The sequence below is a fragment of the Macaca thibetana genome, chromosome X (genome assembly GCF_024542745.1).
Source record: "Macaca thibetana thibetana isolate TM-01 chromosome X, ASM2454274v1, whole genome shotgun sequence".
NCBI lineage: Eukaryota > Metazoa > Chordata > Mammalia > Primates > Cercopithecidae > Macaca > Macaca thibetana.
Window position 1 is genome coordinate 48,179,021 of NC_065598.1, and position 18,213 is coordinate 48,197,233.

The 18,213-nt window shown below is 49.5% G+C and overlaps 2 protein-coding genes and 1 long non-coding RNA gene across 16 annotated transcripts in view; 2 read left to right on the forward strand and 1 right to left on the reverse strand.

The window, feature by feature from the left end:
- Positions 1–6,124, reverse strand: part of LOC126945691 (uncharacterized) — a 27,822-nt gene extending 21,698 nt beyond the window's left edge. For 5 of the 6 annotated variants that reach the window (XR_007722526.1, XR_007722524.1, XR_007722523.1 and 2 more), the window contains exons 1-2: positions 5,940–6,124; positions 5,674–5,839 (exon numbers count right to left, since the gene is read on the reverse strand). This is a non-coding gene — a long non-coding RNA (uncharacterized LOC126945691). Of the gene's footprint in view, positions 1–3,660; positions 4,269–5,673; positions 5,840–5,939 lie in introns of those variants that run through there. The other variant, XR_007722525.1, reaches the window with a different exon arrangement.
- Positions 6,125–6,168: 44 nt separating this feature from the next.
- Positions 6,169–18,059, forward strand: PORCN (porcupine O-acyltransferase). Of its 9 annotated transcripts, none has more exons than XM_050775647.1 (15): positions 6,169–6,324; positions 7,004–7,176; positions 8,496–8,688; positions 9,094–9,137; positions 9,527–9,708; positions 9,789–9,919; positions 10,035–10,052; positions 11,330–11,344; positions 11,443–11,568; positions 11,727–11,827; positions 12,918–12,994; positions 13,091–13,154; positions 13,261–13,346; positions 14,393–14,503; positions 17,628–18,059. In XM_050775647.1, the coding sequence occupies exons 2-15, from the start codon at positions 7,041–7,043 to the stop codon at positions 17,727–17,729; spliced, it is 1,386 nt and encodes a 461-aa protein (XP_050631604.1). In that variant the 5' UTR covers positions 6,169–6,324; positions 7,004–7,040; the 3' UTR covers positions 17,730–18,059. The 9 variants fall into 9 exon arrangements, with proteins under 9 accessions (XP_050631604.1, XP_050631607.1, XP_050631605.1 ...); XM_050775650.1 differs by having other exon boundaries at positions 8,567–8,688; XM_050775642.1 differs by lacking the exon at positions 6,169–6,324 and adding an exon at positions 6,438–6,886.
- WDR13 (WD repeat domain 13) overlaps positions 17,956–18,213 on the forward strand; it is an 84,337-nt gene continuing 84,079 nt past the window's right edge. Inside the window, exon 1 of the mRNA XM_050775661.1 lies at positions 17,956–17,961. The gene's annotated coding sequence lies outside the window, so the exon portion shown is untranslated. The remainder of the gene's footprint in view (positions 17,962–18,213) is intronic.

Below are 18,213 nucleotides of genomic sequence, written 5' to 3' on the forward strand. Positions count from 1 at the left end.
AAGACTGTTTTTTACAGAGTGATTTAATTTCACCATTGTCACAGGCTCTGCTGCCTACGCCACACACACACACACACACACACACACACACGACCTCACATTGCCATAGGAGCTGCTTATCCCATCTGAGCCTCAGTTGAAGTCTCTGTAAAATGGGCAGCACCTGTCTGGCTACAAGTGGTTTTAGAGACTAAACATTTGATTCCCTGTGAGATTCCAGATTTCCCAGAAAATCTGATGAAAGCTGAGAGCCCGCTCCCTAGGAACATGCTGAGAAAGACAAGCAGCCCCTGACATCCCAGAGCTGGCTTGCTACCCACAGCTAGGCCTTAGTGCCCTCCTGTTAACATGGACAATTTCACAAAACATCAGTATCAGACAAGGCCACTCTGATTGTTATGGATCGAGACAAAAACAAGATCAGTATGTCATCAGTATGTCACCACAGAAATGACTAAATATCCCCTGACTTGGCTATATAATGCACTTTTTTTTTTTTTTTTTTTTTTTTTGGCCAATAACAACTTTAGCCTCCACTTTAGTTAGTCTGTCCTCCTTCTAGATAAAATTTATTGTGATATCCAATCATAGAATTAGCCCCACTTCCTATCCAGAGCAAAGCCCTGCTTCCTTAAACCACCCCCCAAATCACTGAACACAAGCCCCAATCCTATAATAAGTTCTAACTCCCTTTTACTGAGATGCCCCATGGTTCCCCACAGTGTACACCCTCCCTTGTTGCAATGGACAATAAACCCAACTTGTTCAACCACCCATGTGTTCCTGGGGGGTTTTGGCTGGAGGATTTTGACAGCACCTAGAGTTCGCTGCAAGCTCAAGGACTCTTTGGAACTCCATCTCTGCGTGCCCCTAGTCCACAGACTCCTAATTAAGTGGCCTTGAGTCTAGAGCATCAGTAATACCATTAAACAGATGGAGAAACCGAAGTCTAGACAGATTGACTTCTTCAAAGTCCCATCATAAGCTAGCAGCTGGATAGGAACTGGAAACTGTGGCTGCTGGTCCCAAGGTGAGGTATGTCCAGCAGACATAGAACCCGTCCCCAAGCTCACCTCGGCTACAACAGTGTTCTCCCTGCACAGGCCACAGAACTACCTGGCAAGATACGCACATGCTCATCTCTGAAGGATGGCCTCATTCTCTCCCTGCCCTGCCATTCTCTCTGTAGAACGGGGCAGTGAGATCCCAGGCTGAGGTGAGGGATAAAGGAACCCCCACACCGGGGCTACCGTCAAGAAGGCTCATGCACTGAGGTCTCAGCTTAAAGGAGCCTCATCTTCCCTGTCCAGCTGCTGTGTCCTGGAGTGTGCACCCTCACAGACCCTGTCACCAGGAGCACCTCATTCCCATCTCTCAATTTCCCTCTGCATTTGCCCAGGTCAGGAGAGCGACCTGGAACCCCCCTCCCTTCCTTTCTTGACCTTGAGCTCTCATAATTTTTCTTTGAGATCTAGTGTGGGGCCAGGCATGGTGGCTCACACTTGTAATCCCAGCACTCTGTGATATGGCAGGATGGCTTGAGGCCAGGAGTTCAGGAACAGGCTGGGCAACATAGCAAGACCCCATCTCTAGAAAAGAATTTTCTTTTTTTGAGACTGAGTCTTGCTCTGTTGCCCAGGCTGGAATGCAGTGGTGATCTCAGCTCACTGCAATCTTTGCCTCCTGGATTCAAGCAATTCTTCTACCTCAGCCTCCTGAGTAGCTGGGATTACAAGGCGCCCACCACCACACTTGGCTAATTTTTTTGTATTTTTAGTAGAGATGGGGTTTCACCATGTTGGCCAGGCTGGTCTCAAACCCCTGACCTCAGGTCGTCCACCCTCCTCAGCCTCCCAAAGTGCTGGGATTACAGGCATGAGCCACCGCGCCCGGCCAGAAAAGAATTTTTAAAAACCCCAGCTATTCAGGAAGCTGAGGCAGAAGGATCACTTGAGCCCAGGAGTTGTAGGCTGCAGTGAGTTATGATTGAGCCACTGCCCTCCAGCCTGGGCAACACAGTGAGACCCTAACAATCAATCAGTCAATCAACAAAGTAAGAATCTGGCCGGGCACAGTGGCTCATGTCTGTAATCCCAGCACTTTGGGAGGCTGAGGTGGGCAGATCACCTCAGGTCAGGAGTTCGAGACCAGCCTGGCCAACATGGTGAAACCCGTCTCTACTAAAAATACAAAAATTAGCCAGGTGTGGTGGTGGGTGCCTATAATCCCAGCTACTCGGGAGGCTCAGGCAGGAGAATCCATTGAACCCAGGAGGGGGAGGTTGCAGTGAGCGGAGATTGCGCCACTGCGCTCCAGCCTAGGTGACAGAACGAGACTCCGTTTCAATAAATAAATTAATTAATTAATTTAATTTAATTAAATAAGAATCTTACAAGTCCGAGAGAGAGAGAGAGATAAAGCTTTTCCTCACAGTAAAATCCCAGGTATATGTGTAAAAGAAAAATCATTATTTGGCCACCATCAGAGTAGTTATTGCTTCAGGCAAGAACCACCAATGGATTTGCCCAGGTCAGGCGAGCGACCTGGAACCCCCCTCCCTTCCTTTCTTGACCTTGAGCTCTCATAATTTTTCTTCGAGATCTAGTGTGACTCTAACAATCAATCTAGTGAGTAAAAGTTTGATTTTAAAAAAAATTGCAGAGTTACAGTCTCAAAGTATCTCCCAACAAGCTACTTATTAATTACAGAAGGGGATCATGCCTGTAATCCCAGCACTTTGGGAGGCCAATGCAGGAGGATTGCTTAAGCCCAGGAATCCAAGACCAGCCTGGGCAACATAGCGAGACTGTTTCCACAAAAAATTTAAAAATTAGCCGGACATGATGACTCACACCTGTAGTCCTTGAAGATTACATGAGCCCAGGAGTTCGAAGATGCAGTGAGCCATGATTGTATCAATGCCCTCAAGCTTGGGTGATAGGGCAAGACCCTGTCTCAAAAAAAAAAAAAAAAAATTACAAAGGGAAAAATAGTAAATTTATACTGGTGAAAACTGGAAGACCACTTTAACCAAAAGATCAATGCTAACAATTTCGAGACTAACTGAACCCTCCTGCCTCCTGATAACGCTGAGAACACAGCGTCACTTCTGTGGAATTCCTGTCAAAAATGCAGATTTCAAATCTAATCATGAGGAGACATCAGATAAAACCAAATTGAAGGACATTCTTCCAAAGAACTGGTCTGTGCTCTCCCAAAACATCAAGATCATGAAAGTTAAGTGAAGATGGAGACATTGTTCCACATTGGAGGAGACTAAAAAAAAACCTGATAACAGAATGTATCTCGTGACCCTATGATTCCCTTTTCTTATACAAGGACACTATTGACATGCCCACCAGGGTGGCTAGAACCAAAAAGTCAGATAACAAGTATTTGTGAGGATGTGGAGCAATGGAAACCTCATACTATGCTGGTAGCCATGCTTAAAAAAAAAAAAGACAAAGTCCTTGCTCTTAGGAAATTCATACCGAAGTATTTAGTTAAAAGGGTGTCATATCTGCAACCACTAACAAATAATTCAGAAAAATCACTGTGTATCATTCAGAAAAATTTTATATATATATACACATATATATGTGTATATATATAAAAATTACATCTGTACATATATGGAGAGAAAAAAACCAGGACAGAGACAGAGTAAATATGTTATCATTATAAGGCTTGGCATTCTTATCAGTCCCATAAGTGAAAAATAGTATATCATTGTTGTTAATTTGCATCTCTTTAATTATGGAGAGCTCATTTAAAACACCCCAGAATCCACAACCCAGAACGACCACAGACATTTGTTGAGTGTCCACCCTCTACTAAGCTCCAGTGATAAAAATATGAAGCACAACATCTGGTAGATGTAAAATGGTATTATATCTCACTGTTGTTTTAATTTTACATTTCCCCGAGAAGTAAAGAGATTGGGTTATCTTTTCATATATTATACATATTGACCATCTCTCAAGTTTCTTCTGCTGTGAATTACCTATTTGTACCCAATGTCTATTGCCAAGTGTATTGTTTGTCCTCTTCTGACTGATTTGTAGATGTTCATTATATATCCTAACATCTAGATCCTACTTCTTTGTGACACACGTCAAAAGCCTAGATGGAAACAATCAAGTCTGCGAAGCCCAGGAGCACATGTGGTAAGAATCTTCCAGTTTTAAATGCCAGGTCTTGCATTTGAGGGAAGTATTTCTGGTAGGTGCTGTGGGTCATTGTTGACTCAACTTGAGTGGGTTTGACAACTGAGAAAAAAATTAAAATGAAATTTAATTCATAAAATGTACGTCCTGTATTCTGCTGTTAAGGAAAAGAATTGATATTTGTGTATCTGGTCTAAGCTATTATTCCTTATACATACATATTCTTACCGTATTAAATATTTTTTGTTTGTAATACATGAATACTAATTTATGAGCTAGAACTCCACTTAACTTCATGTTGAATAGAGAGAAAACATACATTTCTCTTCAATTACCATTGGTGTTTCCCAGCAAAAAACTGCCAACCCCACTCTTTTGTTTAACTGAAAAGGACACTGGAGACGGGTGAGTGAACATGACTTGCCCAGCTCCATACAGGCCATTGTTAATCTGATTAAATTCTGTTTCAGTTGGCTGCCCAGGTCAGGGTGGAGTCCAGCTTGACCTGGGCTTCCTTCTCCCTTCCATGTCACAGCTAAGCATGCAGTGCAGTAAGTGCCCAGTAAGTGCTCTTTTGGAAAAATAGGCCCTTCATCAGCCTAGGTACAAAGTGGAATGCCTAGAAATTGCAGCAGTAGGGTAGGTAGAAGGTGGGTGCTACATAAATCTTTAGTGTTGGTGCAGATAGAGATGCAGATGGGGCCAGTGTAAGTGCTTTCTTCTTTATTTATTTGTTTGTTTAGAGAAGGAATTTCGCTCTTGTTTGTTTATTTTGGAGAAGGAGTTTTGCTCTTGTCGCCCAGGCTGGAGTGCAATGGCGTGATCTCAGCTCACTGCAACCTCCACCTCCTGGGTTTAAGCGGTTCTTCTGCCTCAGCCTCCAGAGTAGCTGGGATTACAGGTGCCTGCCACCACGCCCAGCTAATTTTTTTGTATTTTTAGTAGAGACAGTGTTTCGCCATATTGGCCAGCCTGGTCTCGAACTCATGACCTCAGGTGATCCATCCACCTCGGCCTCCCAAAGTGCTGGGTTACAGGCGTGAGCCACCACTCCCAGTCTTTATTTATTTATTTATTTTGAGACGGAGTTTCGCTCTTGTAGCCCACAATGGTGCGATTTCGGCTCACTGCAACCTCCGCCTCCCGATTCTCCTGCCTTAGCCTCCAGAGTAGCTGGGATTACAAGCGTGCGCCACTACGCCAGGCTAATTTTTGTATTTTTAGTAGCGACGGGGTTTCACCATGTTGGCCAGGCTGGTCTCGAACTCCTGACCTCAAGCGATCCTCCTACCCTTGGCCTCCCAAAGTGCTGGGATTATAGGAGTGAGCCACCAAGCCTGGCCCTTAAGAGCTTTATAAATGCCCCCCCTTTTAAGTGCTCCATACTAGCCTCCCTCTAGTTCACAGAGAACATTTACTAGTCGCTGGGGTCACCTTCGAAGCAAAGAGTCTGCTGGGGAATTAAGCATGCAAATCACTTCTCGACGACGACAGGCCAAGTACTCACAGCTCGTCCCCAGGGGAAGCACAGGAGCCTAATTTGTGTTCCTAGGTGACACAGTCATTACTTATAAATGTTCCTGGCCGGCCGGTCCCAGGAGGTGGGGAGGGTTGGGAGTTACTTCGGTTCTTTCAAAGGTTGGAGAAGGAGAGATCTCGGTTTGTTTTCCCATCTGTGAAACAGGGACACCACGGTATTTAGAGGACTTGCGCGGGTGACTATTTCGGGGTGCAACGGCTTCCCTCCTCCCACCCCCATCCTTCCCTTCTCACTTCCAAGGCTTGGAAATTTGGAGATTCGGAAGTTTGTTCTTGGATGGCCAGAAATCCTCCAGATGCAAACTGTCTGGGGCTGGAACCGCCACAGGCCGGAAAGGTGCGGGCGTGAACGTCCTGCGCGCCGACGTCCCCCCGCGCCCGGCTCCCCTCAATCCTCCTGCTCCCCTCCTCCGCGTCCCCGTCCCCGCCCCCCTCCCGCTCTCCCATTGGCCGAGCCGGCGGCCGGGCCGCCCCGGGATTTAAAGGGCCCGCTCGCCGCGCCGCCCTGGGAGCCGCTGCTGGTCCCGGCCTTGCGGCCTGCGGGGGAGGCTGCCCGGAGGAGGCAGCGGCGGCGGCAGCGCGTCCTCGGTCCCCAGGACCACGGCTTCTTTCCTGCCAGGTAGGTCGCCAGTAGTGCGCACGCGGCTCCCCAGCTCCCATCCCTGAGCCGGCCTCCCCGGGTGGATCTGTAGCGCGAGCGCTAGGACCCCCTCCCCATCACCTTTCCGACTCTCCCTCCGGCTATGTCCTCTGCCACCACCTCCTTGCAGTCCCCAGACCTGGGCAGGACTTTGTTGGCGGCCTCTCGCCGGGTGGGGATGAGATGAGGCGCGCGGAGGATACAGGACAAACCCCCGCCCCGCGCCGCTGCATCCATACAAGGAGAGATGCACACGGCCCCCAAGTGTCACAGAATCCCCCTCTCTGCCCTCCACTCAGAGCGACTCTACCTTGGAAACCAGGGATTCCCCTTCCCGTCGCCCGCCCCATTTGATATATGGGCCTGAAATGTATGCCATCCCATCACCATCGGACTGGACTGTTCACAGCATTGGAGAGACAGAGGTCCTTCATTCACTCCAGGTCACAGGCTGTGCGTGTGCATGCCGAACACTCACATGCACACAGCTGGTGGCTCAGTCTGATGTACCTGACTTCTCACACCCTCCCCCAGTCCTCCAGTACGTGCCTTTACATGGGTTGGGCAGCCCCAAGCTGAAATGTGAGTGTCGGAGTCCATCCCTTAAGCGAGGTCTGCCACACGGACACCCGCTCCCTCTGTGTCCCTGCTTTGACAGATCTATCCATCTGGCCATCCATCCGTGGGGGTCCGCAATGGCCACCTTCAGCCGCCAGGAATTTTTCCAGCAGCTACTGCAAGGCTGTCTCCTGCCTACTGCCCAGCAGGGCCTTGACCAGATCTGGCTGCTCCTTGCCATCTGCCTCGCCTGCCGCCTCCTCTGGAGGCTCGGTAAGTGCCTGCCATACGGTGCGCCACCATGCCAGGCCATATCAGACCTCCCACATTCATCCGTATCGAGCCACACCTTACCCTGCCACATCCTGCCAGGCCCCAGCATGTCCAAGCTGGGCCCCAACACGTTCAGCCCCACCACATCCCACCAGGCCAAACCCCATTCCACCATACTGCATCCTACTATGCCAGCCACCCCATGCCACGCCACACCAAGCCACATCCTGCCATGCCAAGCCATGCCCTTCAGTATTCCTGGGTTCTGGGATTCCGGAAAGCTGAGATTCTTGGATCTTGGGATTCTGAAATGTCTACATCCCAAGGTTATAAGACATTGCCATGCTGATGTCACAGGGTTATGGAATCCCAAAGTACCGTGATTACAGGGTTTGGAGATTCTGACAATTTGAAATTCTCACATTCTAGACTTCTGAAATGTTGGCGTTTGTGGATTTCTATAATCAGGGCATGATGCATTTTCTGGATTCTAGGATTCTGAAATGTTTCCACAGTCATAGCAGGCCTGTATCTTAATGAAAGATTCCAAGTCCCCAAGATTCCTATAGGAGGCAGAGATTTCTGGAAATCTGAGATCCGAAGGTTCTACACTTTCTTTTTTCTTTTCTTTTTTTTTTTTTAATGGATGTTCTATTTTTTCCCAGGTTTATTATTTTGAAATATTTCAAAGCTACTGAAATGTTGAAAAAATAGTACAATGAGCACCCACGTATGCACCACCAGATTCTCTGTCAACATCTTGCCACATTAGCTGGCTCTATCTATCTATCTATCTATCTATCTATCCATCCATCTATCTATCTATCATCTTCCTGAATTGCTTGAATAACCTGCTGACATCATGACACTGTACCTCACATCCTTCAGTGTGTGGCCCCTGAGAACAAGGACATCATCCCCCACAAACACATCCTCCACCATCACCCCCCAAGACATTGAATCTGGATACAATAATGTTATCCTATATAAATTGATATCTGAATTTCTTCCAGGGTCCCCCAAATGCCCTTTACAGATGTTTCTTTTCTTTAAACCCAGGCCCTGCCACCCTCTCCAGCTCCCCAACACCTGCTTTGGCCCCTCCAATCCCACTACATTCCAGCCTGAAGGCCTTTGCCCTGGCTACGCCCTCTGCCCAGGTCATCCTCCCCTTCCTACCAGCCCACCAACCTTCTCTTTCTTGTTCTCCCTCTCTCCCTCCCTCCCTCCCTCCCTTCCTCCTTTCCTCCCTTCCTCCCACTCCCTCTCTCTCTCTTTCTCGTTCTTTCTCTCCCTTTCTTTCTCCCTTTCACCCAAAGGGTTGCCATCCTACCTGAAGCATGCAAGCACCGTGGCAGGCGGGTTCTTCAGCCTCTACCACTTCTTCCAGCTGCACATGGTTTGGGTCGTGCTGCTCAGCCTCCTGTGCTACCTCGTGCTGTTCCTCTGCCGACATTCCTCCCATCGAGGCGTCTTCCTCTCTGTCACCATCCTCATCTACCTACTCATGGGGTATGAGTGTGCATCCTTATCCTCACACTGTTGGCTGAAGTGCGTGGGCGGGTCCCCAGGCCCCTGATGAAGTTGTCCAAGACAGGGAGGGTGGTGAGATTCCCTGGAGAAACAAGGGAGTCTGGGAGAATCATTTGCCTATGAGGAGAAACAGAACAGGGAAGGTGTGGAGTGTCCCTGGAGAAGGGAATCTGGGAGATTTGTCCTTTCACAGGACTGTAAGGGACAGGTTGGGCATGGGCTCCCCCTGGAGGAGGAAGCCTGGGAGAATTTTTCTGCCATGAGACTGTTGTAGGATAGGAGGAGGCAGAACCCTCTGGGCACCTTGGTCCCCCCTTCCCCCATCCCCCGTGGTCTCAGAGGCCATGAGTGTCATGGGACCAAGACCAGCACCTTTTTCCTCAGTGAGATGCACATGGTAGACACCGTGACATGGCACAAGATGCGAGGTAGGTAGCCCTGCCCCTGCTCCTCTCACCTGCCCAACCCCCCTGCCCCACTCCGTGTCTCCTAACTGCCCCCACCCTGTGCCTTTCCTCCCCTGCTTTTACCTGCCCACCCCACTGCACATGCAGACCTCACATTACCCTCGGGTCCGTGTCTCTTTCCACTGTGCATTTTCCCGAAGTCTGTCTGTCTCGTGTCATGTACGTGCCTGACTCTCTGGAGTAAGGGCATCTATCTGTCCTGGGCTTCCTTGCCCACCTGCCTATCTGTCCCATGCCCACCTATCCATCCTTGTGCCCCCTTTTCCTACCACATCTCACCTGATGCACCTGCTCCCTGCCATGCTGATCTGCTCTCTGCCCATCCACTTGACCATGGGCACCATACATAGGGGCCCAGATGATTGTGGCCATGAAAGCGGTGTCTCTGGGTTTTGACCTGGACCGGGGCGAGGTGGGTGCGGTGCCCTCGCCGGTGGAGTTCATGGGCTACCTCTACTTCGTGGGCACCATCGTGTTCGGGCCCTGGATATCCTTCCACAGCTACCTACAAGCTGTCCAAGGCCGCCCACTGGTGAGGTCCTGAGTGGATGGGTGGGCAGGGACTGTGGGAGCCACCCTGGGGCAGCACTCATGGAGCCTTGATCCCTACAGAGCTGCCGATGGCTGCAGAAGGTGGCCCGGAGCCTGGCACTGGCCCTGCTGTGCCTTGTGCTGTCCACTTGCGTGGGCCCCTACCTCTTCCCGTACTTCATCCCCCTCGATGGTGACCGCCTCCTTCGCAAGTGAGCACAGCCTTTGAGGCCCCTGCCCAGCAATGAGGGGGTTGGGTAGGAACCCACGGTTTCCCCAGTTCTGAGCCTGTCTCTTAATGCTTCTTTCTGTCTTCTGTTACTACAGCAAGAAACGCAAAGCCAGGTAAATGAGGGCAGGTGTGAGGGCGCGTGGAGTGGGGCTGACGTGAGTGGGGGCAGAGCCCATGACCAATGGGTTCTGTGTGTCCAAGTGTGTCTGACCGTCAACTCCATGACTAGACAGAGACTGTGGCTGGCTGGCTGGCTGACCAAGCTTGGCTCTGTGACTCTCTATGACTGACACTCCAACACATACTATGTGTCTGGCTGTCCATCTGTTCAGCTGTCTCGCTGTTAGAAGCGAGTCACATAACTGTCATGGAGAGTGACAAGTATGTGTTCGTTGGGTGACTTTAACCTGTCAGTGACTCTGGCTAGGGATATGTATGGGTTGTTTGTCTATTGGCCACTGACCTCCAGAATGTAAGCCTGTGAGTGGCTGTCTGGCTGTACCGTCAATGATAGGGTGCGTGGCTGTCATTGGATAAGATAAATCTGTGATTTTTTGTAGCTTTGGCCAGGAGTGGATCTGACTGTGGCTTGTCATATGCCTGTCTGTGGAGTTCATGGGCTACCTCTGCCTGTGTGTCTGCCTTGCCTGATGGCTTGGTGTTGTCTAGCTGAGGGGTTGTACCCAACTCTGGTCTGTGCCAGCCTACAGGACTGACTGCCTCTGGTTTGAATATAGGGTTTGATCGGGCTCTTTGGTCGTATGGCCCCTGCCCCACTCCCTGACTGCTGTTTAGGTCTAATGCCAAATGAGTCTCCAAAAGGTCAAGTGACTTGACCAGTGTCACCCAGCTAAGCAGCCAGGCATGAATCCCAGGCCTAACTTCAGAACCTATACTTTTTCCAATGCAAGATGCTGCCTGTTTTTGACCATGTCTGATTGCAACTAGTAGGGGGTGTGTGTGTGTGCATAGCAGGGTGTTTGATGTTCTCTGTGCCCCGCTCAGGGATTTTTGGCTGTCCTATGGTCACTGAGTCAGGTTAGAGCACTGCAAGGCTGGGAGTCTGATATTTGTGTCTGGCTGTTAGAGGGTGCAGGTCTGTGAAGTCGGGCCTCTGATGGTGGCTGGCTTTGGCCGTCTGGCCATGTGAGCCTGCCACATTATAGGACATATTATAAGACATGCCATATTATAGGACAGCTCATGCATCCGTTTGAGCCACATAAGACTAACTGCCTGAGGGTGGATGTCTGTGTGTGACCATCATAGTTCACCTTTTTTGCGGTTACATTTCGTCTGTCTTGTCTGAACAATTCAGACCAGCCTCCAGGGCCTCTCTGACTCTCTTTTCTTTCTTCTCTGCTGCCTTCCTGACCCCTGGGGGCCCTAGGGGCACCATGGTAAGGTGAGTCTACAGAGCGGGGCCCAGGATGCTGACATGTGGTGGGGTATCATGTTGGGACCTGAACGTGATGCCTCTCACCCCTGCCCCTTTCTCCCCAGGTGGCTGCGAGCCTACGAGAGTGCTGTCTCCTTCCACTTCAGCAACTATTTTGTGGGCTTTCTGTCCGAGGCCACAGCCACGTTGGCGGGGGCTGGCTTTACCGAGAAGAAGGATCACCTGGAATGGTGGGAGGGCTTGGGGACCCCCTCTCCCACAGGGTGCTGCCTAGAGGAGCTGCAGGGAGGAGGGCGGGTGCTCCCAGGGAGGGAACAGCCAAGACAGAAGTGTGGTGGTCAGATGAGTTGAGATCCCAAATGGATGTGCATATCTCTTCTGCCAACAGGGACCTGACGGTGTCTAAGCCACTGAATGTGGAGCTGCCTCGGTCAATGGTGGAAGTTGTCACAAGCTGGAACCTGCCTATGTCTTATTGGCTAAATAACTGTGAGTCACCAAGTCACCACTCCAGCTATGTTGGTAATCCAGGCCCTTTCATACATTCATACAACATTTACTGAGCACCTTCCGTGTGCTAGGCACCCAAAATCCCTACCCTTGTGGAGCTGAGTTCTCCTGGGGGGCAGATGATACATAAGAGAAAAAAATACATAATAGCTCAGGTGTTGATAAGTGCTATGGTAAAAAAAAAAAAAAAAAGATAAAGCAGGTAAAGGTGATCCAGGAGTGCTGGCAGGAGATAGGAGTGGGGAGGGTGGGGTATTGCAATTGTAAAAAATTAGCCAGGGCAAGTCTCCCCGAGGAGGTGACATTGGAGCAAAGACGCAAGGCAGGTGAGGGAGCAGGGAGTGCAGATATGTGGGGGAGGAATGTAGCAGATGCGGGAACAGCAGGTGCAAAGGTCCTGAGGTGGGAACTTGCTTGGTGCATGGGGAACAGCAAGAAAGCCAGCGGGGGCAGGAGCAGAGTGAGCCAGGGGCCAGTGGCAGGCAATGAGGTCAGGGAGGGCCTGGAGGGTCTCGTGGGCCACAGAGAGGACTTTGGCTTTTTCTTTGAGAGAGACGAGCGCCATGGCAGGGCTCCAAGCTGAGGAGGGCCTTGGGCTGACTCAGGTTGCAACAGGATCCCTCTGGCTGCTGTGAGGACAGACTGAGGGGAGGGGGCAAGGATGCAGCAGTGAGGAGGCCACTGCCATCACCAGGCCAGTGATGGTGGTGGCGGCAGTGGATGTGGAGAGGAGAGCTCAGATTGTGGCATATTCTGAAGGTGGAACTCACACGATTTGCTGAATTTGGATGTGGGAGTTTGGGGAGGGCAAATGAAGGGTAATTCCCAGGTTTTTGCCCTGAGGAACTGGAAGGGTAGAGTTGACATTGACTGAACTTGATGAGACTGGGAGGAGCAGGCTCGGGGGAAGATCAGGAGCTGGGCTTCCGGCATGTGAAGTTTGAGGCCATCTAAGGACTTTATCCTGGGGGCTCCAACAGGTTGTGGGTATTCTCATCCTGCCGATGGCCTTCCAGGAGGGGCTGGGGGACTCTCAGGAGAATTTTGTCCCACATCTCTTCCCCTCCAGATGTTTTCAAGAATGCTCTCCGCCTGGGGACCTTCTCAGCTGTCCTGGTCACCTATGCAGCCAGCGCCCTCCTACATGTGAGCAGGGTGGAGCAGGATCAGGGTGGAAGCTGGGTGGGGGTGGGTGGCAGGGCCTCTTCCTCACTCATTCCATTGTCCCCTGCACTCCCCCAGGGCTTCAGCTTCCACCTGGCTGCGGTCCTGCTATCCCTGGCTTTTATCACTTACGTGGAGCATGGTGAGTGCAGGGCCCAGCTCAGCCGATGGATAGAAGGTTGGTCGGGGGCTGGAGCCAGCCTCCCCTGAGGCTAACCTGACCCCCTTACCTCTCCCCACTGCCCCAGTCCTCCGGAAGCGCCTGGCTCGGATCCTCAGTGCCTGTGTCTTGTCAAAGCGGTGCCCGCCAGACTGTTCACACCAGCATCGCTTGGTGAGGGTTCAGCCTGGGCAACCTTGTGCCCAACACTCCCCGTCAAAAATGTTCCTTCTGTCTCTACCTTGTATCTGTCTCAGGGTGCCCAACTTCTTCTTTTGGTGCCTGAGCCATCCCCATAACCTCTCCTCTATTCGCTAGCATCTGTTTCCCTAACAGGCATTTATCGAGCATCTGCTGTATACACACCTGGCATTTGTTTCCCCCAATGAACATCCGTTAAGTGCCTGTTGGTGCTCTAGGTGCTGGAGACATGGTGAATGAAACAGACCGAAGTCCCAGCACTATGGGACAAGCATTTTAACCCGGCAGACAGTAGATAAAAAATGAGTCAGTAAAGTCTAATAATAGTGTGTCAGATTGCAAGTAGTGCTAAGGAGAAAATGCGTAAGGAAAAGGTGATTCCTTTATGGGGGTGATTTCCATTTGAAATAGGGAGGTCAGAGAAGCCTCCCTGGTGAGGTGACATTTGAGGCCTTTAACCGAAGGAGGTGAGAGAGGGAAACGTTCCAGGCAGAGGGACACCCAGTGGAAAGGCCCTGAGGTAGGAGAGGGCCTGGAATCTTTGAGAAATAGCAAGGCAGCCAGTGTGGCTTGAGCAGAGGTAGGGTGGGGAGGGGAGATGGGTGGGAGGCATGGGCTCGCTAGGTCATGGTGGGGATTTGGTTTGGTTTGGTTTTGTGTTTTTCATTCTGTTTGCAATAAGAAGTACAGACAACCTCATATTTGTCTCCCACCTGACTCCCGTTCATTACTATAAAGCCCCGACTCAAAGCCCTGCCACTCTTCCTCCTCTGCCTGGAGACTCGAAGCTCCCCAACCCAGGATGCCCTCACTGTGAACAGTACCCTCATCCTTGGATGCCTCTGTACTCCCATAGGAGGCTCCCTGAACCATCTCTTCCCTATCTCAGGGAGTACCCTGGGCATTCTCAGTCCTGGAACCCATTGTGCCCTGTGTGTCCCCTGGGCTCCCCCACGAAGGAGGAGGTGGGACACAGTGAGTAGGTCCAGTTGCCAAATATATCCATCTGTCCCCCACAGGGCCTGGGGGTGCGAGCCTTAAATTTGCTCTTTGGAGCCCTGGCCATCTTCCACCTGGCCTACCTGGGCTCCCTGTTTGATGTCGATGTGGACGACACCACAGAGGAGCAGGTGAGGTGGGGCCCTGGGCTGTGTGGTTAACCAAGGGTGGCGCTACCTGGCAGGGGGAAACCATGAGGACAAAGGCTGGGAAGCTGAAGCCTGAGCTCCTCAGACTGTGCTGCTTCGCCTGGGCAGCCAGTGCTCCTCGGTCCTTTCCCATAGTCCCTCTGCTTGAGTCACACTATTAGGTCTTTTATTTGGATGAAGTATGCAAAATATGTTTATTTATTTTACTTATAAAATTACTTTTAGGCTGGGCATGGTGGCTCACGCCTGTAATCCCAGCACTTTGGGAGGCCGTGGCAGACGGATTACTTGAGGTCAGGAGTTCAAGATCAGCCTGGCCAACCCTTTGAAACCCTGTCTCTACCAAAAATGTAAAAAATTAGCCAGGCGTGATGGTGCGCACCTGTAATTCCAGGTACTCGGGAGGCTGAGGCAGGATAATCACTTGAACCCAGGAGGCGGAGGTTGCAGTGAGCCCATGCCACTGCACTCCAGCCTGGACAACAGAGCGAGACTCTGTCTCAAAAAAAAAAAATTCATTTTATAGAGATGGAGTGGAAAATCCAGGTTTTACTTGTGTTAATTATTTCACTTCATTATCGTTTAGGTAGAATTTGCAAGACTTCTTATTTAATTTTTTTTTTTTTTGAGACAAGGTTTGTCACCAGGCTAAAGTGCAGTGGCGTGATCACAGCCCACTGCAGCCTCACATTCCTGGGCTCAAGCCATCCTTCTGCCTCAACCTCCTGAGTAGCTGGGACTACAGGTGCATGACACTAAGCCTGGTTAATGTTTTTTTAATTTTTTTGTGGAGACAGTGTCTCCCTATGTTGCCCAGGCTGGTCTTGAACTCCTAGGCTCAAGCAATCCCCCTGCCTCAATCTCCCAAAGTGTTAGGATAACAGGCATGAGCACCTTGTTTTATTTAATTAATATATATATATTATTATTATTATTATTTTAGATGGAGTCTTGCTCTTGTTGCCCAGGCTGGAGTGCAATGGTGCGATCTCGGCTCACTGCAACCTCCACCTCCTGGGTTCAAGCAATTCTCCTGCCTCAGACTCCTGAGTAGCTGGGATTACAGGCATGTGCCACCATGCTGGGCTAATTTTTGTACTTTTAATAGAGACGGGATTTTGTCATGTTGGCCAGGCTGGTTTTGAACTCCTGGCCTCAGGTGATCTGCCCGCCTCAGCCTCCCAAAGTGCGGGGATTACAGGCGTGAGCCACCGGCGCCCGGCCAAAAAATATGTATTTTATTTTACTTAGGTTGAGTGTACAAACCCTGGATTCTGCACTTTAAAAATTTTTCATTAAAATGTATGCACTATTTTTGTTCATGTTGAGTATGCAAATTCCAGATTTTACTCCTTTTTAAATTAAAAACGATTTAAAAATAACATTTATTCATATGGCTCTTGCAGAATCCAGGTTTTTGCTTCTCCTTTAGTTAGGTTTCAGTTGAAAACAAAACTTCATGTTTTTTGACATTAAAAAAGTTTTTTAATTCAGGTTAAGTGTGCAAAATCTGGGATTTGCTTTTTTTTTTTTTTTTTTTTTTTTTTTTTTTGAGACATGGTCTCACTCTGTCACTCAGGCACCCAGGCTGAAGTGCAGTGGCACAATCATAGCTGACTGCAGCCTCAAACTCCCAGACTCGAGCAATCCACCCATCTCAGCCTCCCAGGTAGCTGGGACTAGAGATGCATGACACCACACCTGGCTTTTTGCTTCTTTTTAAATAAAGTTTTTGTTTTGTTTTCATTAAAATATTTTTAAATAGTGAATGCCTATCACATGGTTCAAAAACCAAACAGTATTCAAGATATTCAGAGAAAAGACTTACTCCCACCCTCTGCCCGCTACCCTCTTACAGGTTACATGGTGAGACGGGGTTTCACCATGTTGGCCAGGCTGGTCTCAAACTCCTGACCTCAGGTAATCCACCCGCCTTGACCTCCCAAAGTGCTGGGATTACAGGCATGAGCCACCGCACCAAGCCCACTTTTATCCTTTTATTAAAATATCTTTCCAAAATTTAAACATATCAAACAAATATAAAAATATATTTTAATTCTACCCCCTTGCCAGTTTTTACACTAAAGATAACACACAAATGATACTGTTCTGCAATTTTTGAAAATCTTCCACATCAGAATATAGTGTCCTCATTCATTTTTTCCACTATGAGGAAGTGACACAGTTTAATTTTTCTCTTATTGGTGAACATCAGGTGATTTCTAGTCCTTTCCTATTGCAAGTGATGCTGCAGCAGGAACTCTGTACCCACGTGGATCCACACAGGTGCAGACAGATCTGTAGGATCTGTTCCTGATAGTCTCAATGGAGTAGTACTTTTGTGCTCTCCCACCAGCAATGCCTGAACGTGCCTGCTGCCCCACCAGTACAGAGTGCCTCTCAAGCTTCCTGGATATGTTTGCCACTTCAATAAAGAAGATGGCCGGGCGGGGTGGCTCATGCCTGTAATCCCAGCACTTTGGGACACCCAGGCGGGCAGATCACTTGAGGTCAGGAGTTCGAGACCAGCCTGACCAACATGGTGAAACCCCATCTCTACTAAAAGTACAAAAATTAGCTGGGCATGGTGGTGCAGCATCTGTAATCCCAGCTACTCAGGAGGCTAAGGCAGGAGAATCGCTTCAACCCGGGAGGTAGAGGTTGCAGTGAGCTGAGATCGTGCCACTGTACTCCAGCCTGGGTGACAGAATGAGACCCTGTCTCAAAAAGAAACTAAATAAAATGAGGAAGATTATGAATGAGGCTGAGCATCTTTTCATATGTTTAAGAGCCATTTGTTTTTCCTTTACTGGAATGACCCATTATTTCACCTTCTCTGGCAATTTTTCTTTCCAAAAAATTGATTTTTAGGAGCTCTTTATATATTAGGGAGATAACAGGTCAGAGAATGGGATCACTTTGTTTTTAAAATGATTTTTAAAGAAGAAGACAAAAACTATATCTGGTCACCTTTCATATGTACCTAGGCCCTTCTGTGGGGCCTCATCTAGAGCAGTCACAGAAATGTCCTTGGGCAAAGGATGGGTTTTCCTGAGAACTTCTTTGTCCTTGTTAAGTGGGACCATCACCTCTTTCTCTCCCACAGGGCTATGGCATGGCATACACTGTCCACAAGTGGTCAGAGCTCAGCTGGGCCAGTCACTGGGTCACTTTTGGATGCTGGATCTTCTACCGTCTCATAGGCTGAGGCACATCTGTGGACCCTCATAACCCTCTTAAGACCCCTTTCAGGGTGCCACTGATGGGGGATGAGGGAAGGCCCTCTCTCTACTCCCTGACCCCCTCCATCCTTGACCCCCAACACCTCAACACACACACACACACACACACACAAATCACACCATTTCCATGCCTGTCAATCCCCACCCCACCACAAGGCGGGAAGGGGATGGTCCCTGTTGGGGCCTAGGGGTGGGGGATGCTTGGGGAAACAGAGAGGGGGAGATCCAGGGCCTCCTCGCCTTCCTTCTTCCTTTTTATATACAATTTGTTATTGTCAAATAAAAGTAGGAAATATACAGTAGGCTTCTTCTTCACTGCTCAGAGGCGAATAGGAGTGAGTGAGGAAGGGGGCACAGCATGGATAAAGGTTTGGAAGCTGGAAACCATGAAGAGAGAGCAGACTGTGATTGGTTCATGGTTAGTTTATGATTGTTTGATTAGATGAAGAG

Coding starts and splice junctions, on each gene's coding strand:
- PORCN (XM_050775642.1), top strand. CDS start 6,714: ATGTATGCCATCCCATCACCATCGGACTGGACTGTTCACAGCATTGGA. Junction 7,177..8,495: donor CCGCCTCCTCTGGAGGCTCG/GTAAGTGCCTGC, acceptor TTTCACCCAAAG/GGTTGCCATCCTACCTGAAG. Junction 8,689..9,093: donor CTCATCTACCTACTCATGGG/GTATGAGTGTGC, acceptor CTTTTTCCTCAG/TGAGATGCACATGGTAGACA.